The 19,286-nt window shown below is 39.4% G+C and overlaps 1 protein-coding gene across 14 annotated transcripts in view; it reads right to left on the minus strand.

Moving 5' to 3' along the window:
• pds5b (PDS5 cohesin associated factor B) overlaps positions 1-19,286 on the minus strand; it is a 194,857-nt gene that overhangs the window by 12,884 nt on the left and 162,687 nt on the right. For 13 of the 14 annotated variants that reach the window (XM_052026028.1, XM_052026027.1, XM_052026038.1 and 10 more), the window contains 6 exons: positions 18,058-18,190; positions 14,890-15,009; positions 10,555-10,617; positions 10,062-10,207; positions 8,707-8,818; positions 847-1,277 (listed from right to left, as the gene is read on the minus strand). In XM_052026028.1, the coding sequence (XP_051881988.1) occupies positions 847-1,277; positions 8,707-8,818; positions 10,062-10,207; positions 10,555-10,617; positions 14,890-15,009; positions 18,058-18,190 (1,005 nt within the window). The remainder of the gene's footprint in view (positions 1-846; positions 1,278-8,706; positions 8,819-10,061; positions 10,208-10,554; positions 10,618-14,889; positions 15,010-18,057; positions 18,191-19,286) is intronic. The other variant, XM_052026040.1, reaches the window with a different exon arrangement.

The raw sequence follows: 19,286 nt of genomic DNA on the forward strand, positions 1-19,286 counted from the left end.
TTTTGCCCATTCACTCAATATTTCTAATATGTTTCGAATTTAATGCTTCCAAATATTGTGCCCTGTGCCAACGACATTAGCCACCTTTGTATCATTAACACACTTGGAAATGTGGTTTCAATTCCATCATTTTAATAGCATATAAATTCAGTTGATGCAAAAGAGTGCAGTTGTTAGAAATCCAAAACAAAAACAGTGAATGCTGGAAGTGCTCTGCTGGTCAGGCAGCAACAGTGAAAAGAGAAACAGTGTCAATGTTTTGGGTCAAGGATCCTTCATTAGAATTGGAAAAGTGAGAACATAAGCATAATATTAAAGTAGCAGAGGGTGGGGTAAAGAGAACAGGGGGGAATGTCAGTAAATGGTTGAACATAGCAGTGAAAAAGTTGAGAAATCCAATCTTTCAGCAACATTCTGGCAGGTTTAATTGTCTGTGTTCTCACTAATGCCTTGCTAATGAAGAGAAACAATCCTACTTCCCAACTGCAAATGTTCATAACCTTAGTGACCTGAAACTATGCTGCAAAGGTTGCATAAATTTGAGTTATACGGGGACAATTTCTATTGGAAAAATTATTTAACTACACCCATCAAATTTAATCAATAGATAAAATCCAAAACAGAGCTTCAAACCATCAATATAAGCACTTGCCAAAGTTAGTTCATTGATTTGGCAACTATCTGAATAGTTTCCATGCTTACTCTTTATAAAATTTACCATATTTCTATTTGTCCTGAATATTTTGTAGGTCTTTTTAGAATTTTACTTGAATAATAAAAATCAATTAATGTCTTCAAACATCAGTGCATCCATAGCCAAAAAATTATCCATTTCCAAGTACTAACCTTTGCTGGGATTTTTTGGGTGTTCTTGGCTGCCTCATTCTTTTTTGCTTCTGTTCTTTGTTTTCATTATCTCCATCACCATCTTCTTCATCTGCTGATACTGGCCTCTTCTTACTCCTTTTGCCTCCTTTCCCTTGGGTCTCTCCCTTTGAGAGTTCCTCATTAGCAGCTTTGGGTGGACGCCCTCTCCTCGTTTTCTTTGGTGGACTATTCTGTTCATCTTCATTCTCCAAGAGGTCTTCTTTTGATCTTTTCTCTTCTGGCCACTGCTGTTCATCTGATTCAGAGGTATGTGCAGCTCTTTTTCGGCCACGTTGACTTGCTTTAGCAGGTTTCACCTGATCCAGAAGTTCTACACTTGATCTATCCTCTTGATCTAATGAAATTGCAGAGGATCCTTTCTTTCGTCCTCTAGGTTTATCGGTTTCTGACTATAAAGAATAATTGGTTAACACCATTGATTTGTGGTATTAGAACAGAAATAGCCTTTATTATCCTATTGCAGGTATCTGTTAAAGCAATAAACAACTGTGCAGTAGCATTTATGAGACTCATTTACTCCAAAAATAATCTGAATGAGAAGCTCATTGCATTAAGCAGCCTGCAAAGTTACCACACTGTGAAACATTTAACAGGCAGATGTAAACACAGATTATTCAAGTCATAGAGTAATAAAGCATGGAAACAGGCCCTCTGGCCCAAGTAGACCATGCCAAACAAGGTGCCCACCTAAGCTAGTCCCATTTGCCCATGTTTGGCCCATATCTCTCTAAACCTTTCCTATCCATGTACTTATCCATATGTCTTTTAAATGTTGTTATTATACCAGCCTCAACTACTTTCTCTGGCAGCTCATTCTGTATACAAATCACTCTGCATGAAGTAGCTTCTTAGGTCTCTTTTAAATCTTCCCATCACATTTCAAATCTATGCCCTATAGTTTTGGGTTCCCATTCCCTGGGAAAAAGGCTGTGTGCATTCACCCTATCTAAAAATTATTCTATTTAACCAGAACAACTACAGATTACATTTGGATTATTCTACTTAAACAGAACAACTACAGATTACATTTGGATCTGACTGCAAAACCTTTGACAACTTCTTTCATGCTCACAATCCTGTCATCACCACTTAGCTATTCATTTTTATTCTTTGCAAAGTTATATGCTCCTTTTCGCTAACATCCTTTCAAGGTGTCAGAACACAAACAGAATGCATCCTATGTGTAAAACATGGCTTGTAGGAAGCTGATCCAAAGCCAAGTTCATCTGGGAGAAATTACCATTGCCAGTCAACCCTAACAGGATAAACATATTACAAGCTTAACCTTGATGTTTGATATTAATGAAGAAAGACTGTTTTCAGGAAATATTAGGTACCAAGAGGCAAGTCACAGATTGTGTTAAATAAATACATTATGTGTTTTCAAAATGGAGGAAGAGGATTAAAAATCTCAAGCACAGGGAGACATTAAAAAGTCAATCTAAAAAAGGGAGGAACTTGGTGAATTTCAAATGTTAAAACAAGCTCTTTGAGAAATAATGCAGTTTCAGATGAACAAATCTTCAAGCTTTAAAAGCCTGCAGATCAGAGAATTCAAAAGATGATGCAAATGCAGCAGTCCCAATTTTAATGCTGAGGGAATAGTCGATTTTACAAGTCTTTTTATTACTGCTATGGCTTTAGAATGGAAAATTCTAAAAAAGTTGCCTTATTAATTAAGAAGGGACGGAATAACTCTCCCTTACTGAAATACACGTTAATAAGTTGCACTCTGAAAATGACACAAAGCTTGAAAGTGTCACTGACATCCATGTTTTCAAAATGCTTAACTTTTGGCACAGCAGTTCACTCAACACATCTCTGCAGCCTCCAATCTAGGCAGCAACATACTTGACTCCACCACAACACCCTTGTCTCTCACCCTGACCGTTCCCTCAATTTGGCCATCTTCTCCAGTCCTTTAAGTCTAAGACACAAATGAAAGTGGATACAGCAGATCAATAGCTAAGCCATTCATTACCAGATCAAGCTGAACCATAGAAAGCATGACTGGGCACTGCTCTCACTCATTAAAGCTAGTAATTGCTCCAGGATCAAAGAATGCAAAAATAACCCTTTACTTCTTTCCTCCACGGCCAACACACTTTTTAAAACCCCTCTGCACAGTTTCCTCCACCCTTACCAGCAGGTCACGGAGCCAATGAATATCTTTATTACCAAAATTGAAACTATGCCATCATCTAACTTGACATTTCCCTCCCTTCCTCTGAATGGAAGAAATTTTCAGAATTACCAGAAGGCACCATCTCTTCTTCTTCACTATCCCTCTCCTCAAAAACAAAGCAAATCCTTGATCCCTCCAATCTTCCTAATAATTATTGCAATTCCAACCCTTGAACATATTGCTACCCAAATTTCCAATTTTTTTCCCTAGAACTTCTGGTTTGAATCCTTGAGAGAAAGATTTCTGTACCTGCCACAATTTTAAAACAGCTAGTATCAAATTCACCAATGCTTGTGATATTGGAATCATCCCTTCTTGACTAGCCTGTAGCATTTGACATGGTTGATCACATTATCCTCCTCTAGAGTTCTTCTACTGTTGCCCAGTTGGTGGGATTCCACCCAACTACATTAATTCTTAGCTAGGCTGTGTAGCCAGAGAATAACCCACAATGGGTGTTCTTCCTGCATCGGCCTCTGGCGAACTGCTGGGACCTATTCTTGCTCCTCCCTCTCATCTTCACGCTGCCCATTCTGGAAAAAAAAAATCGGCAATTTCCACAGCTACCACGATGATAACCAGCTGTACCTTACCACTGCCTCTCTTAATCTTGCCAGTGTCTCCAAGTTATGTTGAATCTTGGACTGCAGAAGTTTACTCCAACTAAATAGCGGGACAAGCAAAATCTTCATCTTCGCTCTGTTCCTTCGCCACCATCTCCAATACTTTTGTCAGCAACTATTGATACCTGAACCAGACAACTCAATCTTGTGTTAAATTTTGCCTGAGATGAGCTTCAGACCATGCCATTTATAAGAACTGCTTATTTCTACCTCAGTAATTCCTGACTCCAGCCTTGTCTTAGCTCATTTACTGCTGAAAATTCAGGCCTTTGATATCTTTACATTTGACCGTGCCAGCATGACTGTAGCTTGTTTTCCTTGTTCTAGCCTCCATAAACTCTGCTACCCGAATCCTAACTCGTCCCAAATCCCAATCACTGGTCAAGCCTGTGCTTCCTGATTCACACTGGATCTTGGTTAAGCAATGCCTTGATTTTCAAAAATCCTCATTCTTTTTTTTAATCCCAACCCCCCTTTCCACCAACTATGCCCACAACTGACCCTACTATTAAACTCCTCCAATCTTTACTAATCCCTATGCTAATCCGATTTGGATCTCTTAAGAATCCCTTCAATTGCTTTAATAATCTTAGCTGTCAAGTCCTTGAATCTGGAATTTCCTCTATTCTCCTTACACCCTCCTCTTCCTTTTTCTCGCCTCAGGATATGCCTCAAAACCTACCTTTCTGTTAAGCTTTTGATCACCTGTCATCCATTGTCTAGTACCTCATGTGGCTTGCTGTCAGTTATGCTCAAAAGCACTCATGTGTACCACCTTATGACTGATTGTTACATTAAAGGTACTTTATCAATGAAAACCAACCAAGGCTTAAAGAGTATGAAGACAAACTACATTATTGTAGTTTATATTCCTTGAAGTTTTGGAAGTTTAACAGGTGATCTGACTTAAACCTTTAAAATGAAGAATGGGTAAGGATGGATGTAGAAAAATCTTCCAGTGGTGGGGAAAAACCCAGAACAAGAGGTGAAAAACTCTTAATTTGATCTAGGTTGACTTGCAGTGATATCAACAAATACCTTTTCTTTGAAACAGCATAGCACAAATCTGGAACTCAATATCCTCTGAAGTCTGAGAGGAATGGCCTGCATCAGGGTGGCGTGGGGGCAGGGTGGGGAGAGTCACTGAAATTTACAAAATTGGAATCAGTAGAGGCAAGATTTGGAGCGGGAGCTTTGAAAAGAGGTGAGTCTCTGCGCGTGTGCCTGTGAGTTTCATTTTGCAAGAGTCTAAACGAGACATATTTGCAAGTTGTTAATAGCTGATTGGCTTATTAACAGCAGCAAATAAAAGGAAGGTAGGTGTAAGCAGAATGGCCAATGTTGGTGTGGATGAAGGTTAGAGTGGGGGACTGAGGCTTTGGCGAGAGGAGGCTAAGGCTAAGGTAAGGCTCTGGTAAGTTTCTATCTTTCTTGCTTTGTTTTCTCCTTTAGTACCAGGCCAGAGTAGTTACAATGGCTCCAGGGTCAGTGGTGTGTTCATCTTGTGAGATGTGGGAGTTCTGGGAGACCTCCAGTCTCCCTGATAGCTACATCTACAAGAAGTGCATCCAGCTGCAGCTCCTTACAGACTGTGATAGGGAATTGGAGATGCAGCTGGATGACCTTTGGCTCCTACGGGAGAACGAGGAGTTCATAGATAAGAGCTACAGAGAGGCAGTCACTCCTAAGCTGCAGGTAGTGCAGAGTACCCCTGTGGCCATCCCCCTCAATAACAGGTATCCTGCTTTGGATACTGTTGGGGGGTGGGGGGGGGGGTGGTGGGATGACCTACCAGAGGAAAGCCGCAGTGCCCAGGTGACACAGAAGGAAAGGGGTGAGAAGAGGAGAGCAGTAGTGATAGGGGATTCCATAGTAAGGGAGTGGAGGGGTGGGGGGGGCAGACAGGAAATTCTGTGGACATGAAAGACTCCTGGATGGTATGTTGCCTCCTGGGTGCCAGGGTCAAGGGTGTCTCCGACTGGATCCACAGCATTCTGAAGGGGGAGGGCAAACAGCCAGAGGTTGTGGTACATATTGGTACCAAGGACGTAGGTAGGAAAGGAGATGAGGTCCTGAAGAGGGAATATAGGGATCCAGGTAGGAAGCTGAAAAGCAGGACCTCAAGGGTAGTAATCTCTGGATTGCGGCCTGGGCCACGTGCCAGTGAGGGTAAGAATAGGTTGATTTGGCAGACGAATGCGTGGCTGAGGAGTTGGGGCAGGGTTTCAGATTTGTGGATCATTGGGTTCCCTTCTGGGTAAGGTACGACCTGTACAAAAGGGATGGGGACCAATGTTCTTGTGGGCAGGTTTGTTAGAGCTGTTGGGGAGGGTTTAAAACTAGTTCAGCAGTGGGATGGAAATCCAAGTGATAGGTCAGAGGTTGGTGCATTTAGTGTATAAGTAGATGCAGTGTGTAGAAAGACGGAGGAAGGATAGGCATTTGAAAGGGCAAAATTGCAGTCAGTTGGATGGGCTGAAGTGTGCCTACTTTAATGCAAGTAGTATCAGGAACAAGGGTGATAAACTTAGAGCATAGGTAAATACAGGGAACTATGATATGGTGGCCATTACAGAGATCTGGCTGTCACAAGGGCAGGAATGGCTGCTGGATGTTCTGGGGTTTAGATGTTTCAGAAGCGACAGGGATGGAGGTTAAGAGGTGGGGAGTGGCTTTGCTGATCAGGAACAGGGTCACAGGGGCATGAGAAGGCCTTGAGTAGGATTAAGGAAAACCCCAAGGCGTTTTACACCTATGTGAGGAATAGGATGATGACTAGAATGAGGGTAAGACCGATCAGGGATAAAAAAGGAAATATGTGCCTGGAGTTGGAAGGGGTAGGGGATGCCCTTAATGAATACTTTGCTTCAGTATTCACCAGTGAGAGAGACCTTGACGTTTGTGAGGATGGCGTACAACAGGCTGATACGCTAGGGCATGTTGATGTGAGGAAAGAGAATGTGCTGGAACTTTTGAAAAACATTAGGATAGATAAGTCACCAGAGCCGGATGGGATATATCCAAGATTTTTACAGGAAGGGAGGGAAGAGATCTTTGCATCACCACTGGTGACAGAATTGGTGCCAGATGATTGGAGGGTGGTACGTTTTTCCTTTGTTTAAGAAAGGGAGTAGGGATAACCCTGGGAATTAAAGACCAGCGAGTCTTACTTCAGTGGTGGGCAAATTACTGGAGAAGATTCTTAGAGACAGGATTTATGAGCATTTGGAGAAGCATAGGCTGATTAGGGACAGTCAGCATGGCTTTGTAAGGGGTAGGTCGTGCCTCACCAGCCTGATTGAATTCTTTGAGGATGTGACAAAGCACATTGATGAAGATGGAGCAGTGAATGTGGGGTACATGGATTTCAGTAAGGCATTTGACAAGGTTCTTCATGGAAGGCTCATTCAGAAAGTCAGGAGGCATGGGATCCAGGGAAACTTGGCTGTATGGATTCGGAATTGGCTTGCCCATAGAAGACAGAGGGTGGTGGTAGATGGAGTGTATTCTGCCTGGAGGTTGGTGACCAGTGGTGTTCCACAGGGATCTGTTCTGGGACCCCTGCTCTTTGTGATTTTTATAAATGACTTGGATGAGGATGTGGAAGGGTGGGTTAGTAAGTTTGCTGATGATACAAAGGTTGGTGGTGTTGTGGATAGTGTAGAAGGTTGCTGCCGATTACAACAGGACATTGATAGGATGCAGAGCTGGGCTGAGAAGTGGCAGATGAAGTTCAACCCGGAAAAGTATGAAGTGATACACTTTGGAAGATCGAATTTGAAGGCAGAATACAAGGTTAATGGCAGGACTCTTGGCAGTGTGGAGGAACAGAGGGATCTTGGGGTCCACGTCCATCGATCCCTCAAGGTTGCCGTGCAGGTCGATAGGGTTGTTAAGAAGGCGTATGGTGTGTTGGCCTTCATTCGTTGGGGTATTGAGTTCAAGAGCTGTGAGGTAATGTTGCAGCTCTAGAGAACTCTGGTTAGACCTCAGTTGGAGTATTGTGTTCAGTTCTGGTTACCTCATTATAGGAAGGATGTGGAAGCTTTAGAGAGGGTGCAGAGGAGATTTACCAGGATGTTGCCTGGATTGGACAGCATGTCTTATGAGGATAGGTTGAGTGAGCTAGGGCTTTTCTCTTTGGAGAGGAGGAGGATAAGATGTGACTTGATAGAGGTGTACAAGATGATAGGAAGAATAGATAGAGTGGACAGACAGAGACTTTTTCCCAGGGCAAAAATGGCTAACACAAGTGGGCATAATTTTAAAGTGATTGGAGGAAGGTATAAGGGGGATATCCAAGGTAAGTAGTTGTTTTTTTTTGTTTTTACAGAGTGGTGGGTGTGTGGAATGCACTGCCGGCAGAGGTTGTGGGGGCAGATGCGCGAGAATCATTCAAGAAACTCTTAGATAGACACATGAATGATAGAAAAATATGGAGGGCTATGTGGGAGGGAAGGGTTAGATACACCTTGGAGCAGGATAAAATGTCAGCACAACACTGTGGGCCTAAGGGCCTGTACAGTGCTATAATGTTCTATGTTAGGTTAGGATATTGCTGTTTAAAGAACAATAGCATATAGAGTTGAAATATGATGAATCAGAATCTAATTAAGTTTTGGAATAGGGTCTCTCATCCACGAGCAATTCAGGCTCTTTAAGAATTGGAGTATAAAAACTGGGTGAAGTACAATCAACAGAAAAGACCAAAAACACACAACACTAAATGTATAGATATACAAACAGACAGATTTGTTTTCAATGAAGCACTTCTTCCTTGAAAAGCAAAAATGAAAAAAATCTAACCTTCCAACACTTTCCATAAAAAGTACTTATGCCTACCAAGGAAATCACTGGGTTAGTAATGAGCCATTAATCATCTTGATAAGCCATCTTGTCTTATCCCAAAACCACTGATATGATCCTTAATAACACTAAATCAAATTAGTTCCGACCTCAAGATAGCTTTGCCATGGAATAAAGTCTTCTCTTAAACACAGTTAGACATACCCTCAGATGGTCCGAGTCTTCCCTCTTTTCCATTTTCTTTGCTTGAAGAGGGGGATTCTTCATTACTGTGATGTCTTCATTTTCACTGTGATCGATTTCAGAGCTATCCAGCCTCGAATAAATGATTTGCAAATTAAACATTTAAATGCACCTAACATAATTAAATTGATTTTCTCATCCATCTACTTCATTTCTAGAAGTAGTTTTTCCCCAATTTTTCCAAATTGATACCATATCATAAGATGAATAGCAACTACTGTTTAAACATTATTGGTTATTCTGAAAGAGAATCATTAATACATGTATTTGTTTACTAATGGGTCCTTGGGGAATCCATTTTCCCCACATTAAATAACTATTACCTGTATTAAGATTATGCAGCTATCATAATGGTTGTCTGAAAAGGATAAAATTAGTCTCTATCATCATCATGGTTATTTCAAAGTACTTAGTAGAAAGATTATAAACTAGGAAACTCCATTCTTATTTTGTTTACTTTTATGTACAAAATGAAGCTTCCTACAACAGAAATAATCTGTCAAATAATTATGAATTAACTAACTGCAATTTTAAAACACAACATGATATCAACAGTGAACAACACTGTTATCCTCATCTCTATTATCTTTAAAAGAAAAGCAAATGCCAGGGTACTATAGCTGGGCACAATACTTCTGTGGGTCCAAGTCTGCAGAGGCTGATTAGTTCCTCTCCTTTTAGCTATGTCATTCCTTTTAAAAGGAGCTGCTGGGCAATGTTCACTAAAGAGTATCTAAGATAATTTTCCCTTTATTTGAACAAATGGCAATCTCACCTGGGACCTTCCTAATCAATTATTATAGTTTGTTATAGAACTAATTAGTCAGCCATTATTCATAATCTGCCACTTTGACAAAAATTTGCAACACTTGCTTTCTCTAAGAATGTTTTCTGCAAACATATTTCATTTTTCCCTTTTGAATATTTTAGTTATCTTCTGTTTTTCTTAATTTTTACTTATAGAAATGGCATCTCAAATCATTTTCCCTACAGAAAATATACTGGCTTTTAAAACAGTTACTATTTACATCTAGTTTTTCAAATTAAATGGCACTGGAAATTCTTAATATTAGGCATTTAGCTAAAAAGTATTAGAACAAAACTAAATGTTATACTGGGAATTATGCATTCCTCCATGCAAAATAATTTAATTTAAATTTGCTAAAATTTGAAAATTTCTCAAAAAAGCTAAGCTTCTGGATTAGAAACTTCAGGGAACTATAAAAAAAATTGAGTTGATTGACAACTGAATGTCTTTTGGTAGACCAAAGTTACTCCTAACCAAATAAGAAAATATCAGGCCTGTTATTTTGTACCTTCCTTTACTTCTTCCAGGAGAACTGGGATTAGAATTGCTGCTGGCATTACTCATAGTCTCCATCCGCGATGACTTGGTCTGTGCCTGTTTTCCAGCTGAAGACAGAGGCTTATTTACTGCACCAAGAACATTTGTTGCCTTCGGCTATATGGAACAGAAATCCAGAATGACATAGTACTGATCAGTAGTTAAAATTCAAATTAGTAAACAGCAGTTTTAAATTTTAAGATCTAATTAATATATTTAATGCAATTAACCATGATAAAAACAAATACACTTTTTTTTAAAAACACCATTACTTCACCTTAAAAAGATCATTCCTCAGCAAGTCAAAAAGATATCAAAAGCATAAGAAATGAAAAAAAGGTCAAAGGCTTCTATTTTATACAAAATGAAACAAAATCAAGAATGAGATTTGTGAACAGATATTGAACAGAAACTGAAGTTTCTCTATTTACATGCATGTTAGAATTTAAAAGATGAAAAAATACCTTTCCAGGTGTGAAAAAAGCTTTCATTTCTGAAGGCAGATAATTTTTGCTGTTGTTGAAATTCTAGAAAAGGTTGAGAAAGCAATCATATCAACTCCAGTAAATATCGATAATGTTATAATACAGTAAAGTAGCAAGACAGCAATTTGTCAACTTCAAATCATTATTCATACTAGGATACTCTATAAAAGTTCTGAAACTGTCAATAAGATTTTTTTTTAATGAAAAAAACAAAATTCAAATGAACTTTGCTTAGATTCTCCTTTGAACGAAATAAATGGTCTGAGAGCAAGGATAGTTTTATTATGATGAGCCAAGCCAAAGATAGAGAGGTGTAAAACTACCTTTTCTCACAATAAAATCATTTTTGTGGTTGCTAGTACCATAAAATGTTTGAAGTTGTAGTACCTGGAATAAACATGCAAATCAGGTTTTCCCGACAGTATCAGGAAGTTTCATTTTACTTAAAAAGCCGGAATCCCTGGTGATAACTATCAGAAACACAGGCAGAAGTGATGGAGCCTCCTAGATTTTTTGGGCTATTCTTTTGCCTCTTCATTTGGAGAGTCCCACACTTCCATTTCCTTCAAGCTATTTTCAGCTTAAAACTAAAGCACTGGTTTCCATTGCAATCTATTACAAATGCTTAAACAAAATTAGTGAAAGGTAGGGAAGAGGTAAAAAGGGTGTGATAACGGTTACAATTAATAAGCGATTTTAGTGCTGGGGAGAAATAGAACAAAAGAATGCTCTAGAGGAATTGAAGACAGAATCTATTTGGTTAGATTTAAGCAGCAAGGGATTTATCACACAACTGGGTAGGCCACCAAATAGTGAGAGGGAAATGCAAGAACAAATCTGCACAGATGTGCAAGAACTGTGCAATGACAATATAAGAGACTTTAATTACCCTAATATTGATTAAGACAGAGTAAAAGGTGAGGGGGAGGAATTTCTTAAATGTGGTTAGGAAAAGTTCTTTGTTCGGTGTAAATTCAGCTCAATGAGGAAGGAGGCATTGCTAAACATGGTTCTCGGGAATGAGGTGGACTGACTGCAAACATAAAATCAGTGAGCATCCTAGAGGCTAACTTCAAAAGGATGAGTGGGTATCTGGCCAGGATAGTGGAATCAAATATTGGAAGGATAATGGAACAAATGAACCTTTAACTGTAATGGAACAAATTAACTTTTAAGTGATATTTCAGGTACAGTTTAGGTCTATTCCCACAAAGGGGGAGAAAGGTGGAGAAAGCAAAGCCAAAACTCCATGGAGAACAAAATAGAGAATGTGATAAAACAAAGGGCAAGGGTGGGGGCGGGGCAGGGCGGGGGGTGGGGGTGGTGTATAATTCAAGTGAGAACCAAGCTAAGTATTGGAGAATGATGGCGAAAAGAAAAAAGGGTACAGTAAAAGAGGAAATACAAGAGAAGGGCAACCCAAAAGTCTTCAACTGACAGCTAAATAATAATTGGGTAGTAAAAGGAGGCATGGGACTGATTAGGGATGAAGCAGCTGATTTGAACATAGATTAGCTAGAACACTTAATTGCTGGTATTTGCTGACAGATCCAAATTACTGGCTAAGCTCTGGTGATTTTGCAGCAATATTCTGCTATTTGGTGCTAGAGTCCAATAGTAGAGCAGGAGCTTGTTGAGATTCCTCAGTACCTATGCTTGGGAATCTGCACTCAAAAGCTGCGAGTTAGACCTACCGCACAATCCGCAAGGCCAATCAGTGAAAGGGGATTTTAGGGTTACGGAGAAGGTAGGCAAGAACAATTTCTCAATTTATTTATTTGGTTTTAACATTTAAATCTTTTGAACGTAACTATGATTAATTTTATTTTTTTTCAAAATGTAATTATTTCACTTCCAAGAGGTTTCAAGCGTCTGAATAACAGGCCCATTTAGAAACACTGGAAAGCCTCCACAGTTTTGATAAACAGCAAAATAGGGCATGGATCTTTGCCGACTGTAAACATCTTAGAGTTTGTGGAAGGGGTTTGTTCTGGTCTGCTGATATCACCCAATTCTGTCATTCAAGGCCCTCCAGGCTTCACTTCTACTTCAGGAGCACCAAGTGTCAACAAGATTGGCTTTCCAGAGACAGGCGATGGCACTAAGTGACAGGTGGTGGTAAAAGGTTAGATAAATAATAAAAAGTTTGGAGAAATGTAAATACGAGATGAATAAAAACTGAAATCATAGAAGGAGAAAATACTCAACGCTGAAATGGCTGTTTATCTAAAATTGCTGAATTCAATGTACCTGGCCGGAAGATGATGTGTTGTCCCTCAGGTTTGCAATGGGCTGTCCTCTAGGAGTTTGCATCCTCCTCTAGGAGGAGGACAAAAAAAGGCCATAACAGGAGCAACAGACAATCTGCTGGAGGAACTCAGCAGGTCGAGAAGCATCTGTGGTTCTCCAAGAGATTGTTTGTTGCTCCAGATTTCAGCATTTGCAGTCTCTTGAGGCCATAATAGGAGTTAGATGTAGAATTAAAGTGATAGGCAACTGGATGCTCAGGAATCAAATTTGCACACTTATGCAGGCACTTTGGTCAACCAAACTATGTTTGGTTTCTCCACAGTAGAAAAAACTGTATCATGAGTGCCAAACGCAAGATACTAAGTTGAAATAGTACAAGTAAATCATTGTTTCTCCTGGAAAGTATGGTTAAAGTCCTGGAACACAGAAAGGGAGGAGGTAAAACAACAGGTTCTGTACTTCCTGCAACTACATGGATTGTGCAATGAGAAGGGCAGATGGAGGTATGAACCAGTCAATGCCAAAGGGGTTACTTCTGAAAGGAGAAGGCAAAATGTATCTAGTAACTGTATCAGTTGCAGATCTCAGAAATTGTGGAGGATGATCCTTTGAGTGTAGGGGTTGGTGGATTAAAGGTGAGGGGAATGCCATTTTTGTTCTGGTGGGAAGTGAGGGGCTGAAAACAATAGTGATAAAAGGTACAATCTTGGCAGAAAGGACAAGTGGAGACAATATTGACGAACCATTACATGTAAAGGTTGTGTTGGAATAGAGGGATTTGGGGGTATGTATACCTGGGTGCACTTAGACAGAACATAATGAGAGAACAGTTTGTAAGAACAAAATAAGATTCTAGCTTTCATAAACACATATGAAGTACAGAAGAGAGATGAGGAGGAACCTTTATAAAACACCAGAGAGGCCATAATTGGAGCACTGATCCACTTCTGGTTAGGAAGAAGACAGTGACGTAGCTGATAGAGCTGCAGCTTGCAGCACCAGATACCTGGATTCAATCCTGACAATGTGTGCTATGTGGAATTTGTACATTCTCCCTATGACTGCATGAATTTTCTCCGGGCGCTCCATGTCCAAAGACACGTGGGAAGGGAGGTTAATTGGCCATTGTTAATTGCCCAAAGTATGTAGGTGAATGGTCGAATCTGGGGAGAATAAAAAAAAGGGACTACTGTAGGATTGTGTAAACGTGTGATTGATGGTCAACATGGATTTGATGGGCCAAAGGGACTGTATCTCTCTATGACTCTAAGGTGAACTAATGATTAGAAGTAGATTTAAAGTAGCAATATGATGCACTATTAAATAAAGCAGCAACTGGAATCTTACCACAAAACATAAGTGAAGGCTATGTTGAAAGCCACTCATAGACTGTTTGTATGACAGCAAGTGTCTCATCTCGAGTTTCAAAAATCTCTCCACCATCTACAAAGCACCAAGATGGTTTACACTTTCCTGGATGAGTGCAACTCAAACAGAACAGAGGATGCATGATACCATCAGGATAAGGCAGCCTACGTAAATAGCACCTAGTCACCACCCTCAACATTCAATCTCTCCTCACTGCACTTCACTGCATTGCAGCTGCAGTGGTTACTTCTGAGAGCAATGATCTCTCCAATCTGGAAGGGCAAAGGCAGCAGGGTGCTTAAAGTTCTCCAAATCACACACCACCAGGAACTGGATATATATTTGCTATTCCTTTAGTTTTGCTTCCAAATAAACAGTTCTGTGGGATCACCATCGCAAGGATCACATCAGTGAAAGAAACTAACCAGCATCTTCATAAGAATGCTTTACAATGGGCAACAAATGTTGTCTATGTCAATAACATTTGCATTCCATGAATGGAGACAAATACAACATTATTAACTTCTATTCAAGTCTCAGATTTTCATAACATTTCCACAGATTTACTACAATGTGATATTGATGCATATTATATATTACATTCCCATTTTTTCATATGAAAATGCAAGTACAATGTAAACATTAGAGGAGCATTTTGAATAGAAATAACTCCTAAATTAAACTGACCGTACATACCTTATCAGGATGAGTGAAATATTTAGCAGGGAGGACTGGGTCCTTGGGAGACTCCAAGCTATATGTAGTACTTTTAGAAATGATGATGTTCATTGCAACATCACAAACTGTGTATAATTTCTAAAAAGGAAGCATATTAGCATGTAAATCTTTCCAATTAATATTTGAAGAGAAATATGAAAATGTTCAGCCACATTTAATATATTCCTTCCTGTTAAAATCCTACCAGTTTTCACCTAAAAATACTGAAATGATGCATTTTAAATCTTCAATCATGTTTTCTAAAAGGAATTAATCAAATATACAGATTACTGGTAGGTTACCATGCTTACGATTGTGAATTATACAGTGGCATGCAAAAGTTTGGGCACCCCTGGTCAAAATTTCTGTTACTGTGAATAGCTAAGTGAGTAAAAGATGACCTGATTTCCAAAACGCATAAAGGTAAAGATGACACATTTCTATAATATTTTTAGCAAGATCACTTCTTTATTTCCATCTTTTACAGTTTCAAAATAACAAAAAAGGAAAAGGGCCTGAAGCAAAAGTTTGGGCACCCTGCATGGTAAGTACCTAGTAACACCCCCTTTGGCAAGTATCACAACTTAAACGCTTTCTGTAGCCAGCTAAGAGTCTTTCAATTCTTGTTTGGGGGATTTTCGCCCATTCTTCCTTGCAAAAGGCTTCTAGTTCTGTGAGATTCTTGGGCCATCTTGCATGCACTACTCTTTTGAGGTCTATCCACAGATTTTCGATGATGTTTAGGTCGGGGGACTGTGAGGGCCATGGCAAAACCTTCAGCTTGTGCCTCTTGAGGTAGTCCATTGTGGATTTTGAGGTGTGTTTAGGATCGTTATCCTGTTGTAGAAGCCATCATCTTTTCAGCTTCAGCTTTTTTTTTTTACAGACTGTGATGTTTGTTTCCAGAATTTGCTGGTATTTAATTGAATTCATTCTTCCCTCTACCAGTGAAATGTTTCCTGTGCCACTGGCTGCCAGCCGAAAGCATGGTCGATCCACCCCCGTGGTTAACAGTTGGAGAGGTGTTCTTTTCATGAAATTCTGCACCCTTTTTTCTCCAAACGTACCTTTGCTCATTGCGGCCAAAAAGTTCTATTTTAACTTCATCAGTCCACAGGACTTGTTTCCAAAATGCATCAGGCTTGTTTAGCTGTTCCTTTGCAAACTTCTGACGCTGAATTTTGTGGTGAGAACACAGGAAAGGTTTTCTTCTGATGACTCTTCCATGAAGGTCATATTTGTGCAGATGTCACTGCACAGTAGAACAGTGCACCACCACTCCAGAGTCGCTTAATCTTCCTGAAGGTCTTTTGCAGTCAAACAGGGGTTTTGATTGCCTTTCTAGCAATCCTACAAGCAGTTCTCTTGGAAAGCTTTCTTGGTCTTCCAGACCTCAACTTGACCTCCACCATTCCTGTTAACTGCCATTTTCTTAATTACATTACAAACTGAGGAAACGGCTACCTGAAAACACTTTGCTATCTTCTTATAGCCTTCTCTTGCTTTTTGGGCATCATTTATTTTAATTTTCAGAGTGCTAGGCAGCTGCTTAGAGGAGGCCATGGCTGCTGATTGTTGGGACAAGGTTTGAGGAGTCAGGGTATTTATAAAGCTTTGAAATTTGCATCACCTGGCTTTTCCTAACGATGACTGTGAAGAAGCCATAGCCCTAACAAGCTAACGAACGTCTGAGACCTTGGTAAAAGTTATCTGAGAGCTCAAATCTCTTGGGCTGCCCAAGCTTTTGCATGGTTTTCCTTTCCTTTTTTCACTCTAAAATTGTACAAAACAAAAATAATACACTAATCTTGCTTAAAATATTGAAAAGAATGTTTCATTTATGACTTTTGGAAATCAGTTCATCTTCTACTCACTTAACTATTCCCAGTAACAGAAATTTTGACCAGGGGTGCCCAAACTTTTGCATGCCACTGTAAGTATAGTCATCTAGTGGAATTGTATTTGAGATCCATGTTAATGATCTGAAAATTTAAATTTCACCAGCACAGCCAGTGAATTTCAGTTAAATTATATTGCTACCTTTATCCATTGCACAAGACTCTAGATCCACTTCAATAGTTAACTACTCTTCAAAGTAGTGGAGCAAACCATTTAGTTCAAGGTAAACAGGATGCCGATTACACCCACATCTCATGAATAACAAAAATTTGAGACACAAATGTTTATTTCAATGTACCTCATTAAAGGTCTCAATACAACATTCAAACAGTGCCCTTCTCTTTGATTAACAATAGAATTTTTTAAAAAAAGTAACAGGTCAGATCATTGTGACATTGTGCTTCCCTTGCAGTCAATAGTCATGCTTGCCCAAAGGTCGAATTCACTTTTTGCCACTGCACAGCTCCCAACACACTGTTAGCCTATCCTGCAAACTGCAACGAAGCCGTGGTGTTAAAGGGGATGAGAGTACAGTGAAGCTGATGGCTTCCTGACCACTGTTTCCAATGTGTCTGATAATCAGGGATTTCTGAAGTAGTTAAAAAAATAATTTAAAAATTGACAGCTTTTTTCATAATAATATGCCACTTCTACTTAATTAAAATAAATACAAATTGAAATAAAGAAAAACAAACAAAAAATGGACAAGGTGGGTCATAAGGGCCAGTTTCTATGAAAAATATATTGCCTTTATATGAAGGTCAACAACCACAATTTAAATGTATGGGTCTGCACTTGAAGCCCTAACCATGACTGGCATAAAGCTCAGCAACTTACGCAGTCCAATGGACTCAAGAGCAAATCCATACACAAGAGCAAAAGGTCAGATTTGTGTGCATCTGACCTTCTGTGGATCCTCAATTCGCACTACAGTGTGCAAGCACAGATGTCTGGAATGCATTGCTGCACTCTGCAGTTACATGGAGATTCTCAAAGTTCCAACCAAATACCCTAATTATTGAAGCAAAGTACTATAGATGTTGGAAATCTGAAATTAAGAAAAATCAAATGCCAGGAGGTTAGGAGCATCTGTGGAGAGAGAAACAGTTTTGCATCAATTTTGATTGAAGGTCATCAACCAGAATTGTAATGCTGTTTATTGCTCCTCAGATGCTGCCTCACCTGTTGGGTAATTTCTGCATGTATTCTTGAATATGCAGGTTATTTGCACTAAATTTATAGCCAAACCTCATTCATCTTTGGATCATCTGGTCCTTGGACATCTTTTGTCTGTTTTATATTTTCTACCATTTTCCTAATAAAAGCATGACTGTTATTTTCATTTTTAGCCATCAGGATTTCAAGCATGAACCATAAGCATCTGGAAAAGATAATTAAAAGAGAAATTCATTTATCAATTAAAAAATCTGATTTTATGGAAGATATGCAGATTTCCAATTTAACCCTTTTATTAAAATAGGCATACTTATCTACTTCTACTTCAATTCAGAACATTTGATGAAGTAACATTCAACAGTACTTTAGCAGCAAACAACTTCTCCCCAAATGCTCTACTGTATCAATTACATGGGGATAGATCTACATTCTCTATCTCACTTGAGTTTCCCTCTTGCCTTACAATTTTGATAACAGGAAACTTATTCTGATATTACAACCCTGCATGAGGTGTGACCAAGGTCTGGTGTAAACTGTTAAGAATCTTCACCCCCTCTCTTATGACTTGAAGCATTTTATATTTGCATTCCATCTTAGAACTGGGAAAATTGAAGATGGAGATATCTACCACAAAAACTTCCATATTCTGCAGTTGAGCCACACAACCTATGCTCCAATATTCTAAAATCTATTTTTTTTTGCTTAAGCACTATACAGGTCCTCCCCAGGGTACAAACACCCTACTCACATACAGCTTGTACATACGTTTGAGAGACCAATAGTATGGATTTGCTGGCAGCATCTTCTGTATCTGGGAACTCAGTTTGCGGCTGCATTTCCTACTTGCGATTACAAATGGTTCACAGGGACAGAACCCTGCCATAACCTGGGTAGGACCTGTAGTTCTCACTTAGTGCCAAAACAGTGGACATATTTTATTTGGTTGCCACCTCAAGCTTACATAAACCACTACACATAATGAAGACAAGTGATAGTATCTTCTTTCCCCTCTTGCACAAAATTCCCATCTAGACCAGAGTCATGACTCCAGCATAAGCAATCCATTCTGTACAATCCTTCTAAAGCAAAGCCATTATTTTCATTTACTCTTTTCCCAAGAAGTACTTAAAAGATGTGCATATCTCCCCTCCCCCTAAAAGTAAATTAAGTATTTGAAAGATGTGCAGATCATTTACCTTTTGCTGGATGCGAAAAAAAGGTCAAGATTAATGAGGTTTGTGAACAAACAACTCATTTAAAGTGAAACTCTCAACTTCAGGAGAAAACCCTCTTTTCTAAAG

This window comes from Pristis pectinata, chromosome 11 (genome assembly GCF_009764475.1).
Source record: "Pristis pectinata isolate sPriPec2 chromosome 11, sPriPec2.1.pri, whole genome shotgun sequence".
Lineage (NCBI taxonomy): Eukaryota > Metazoa > Chordata > Chondrichthyes > Rhinopristiformes > Pristidae > Pristis > Pristis pectinata.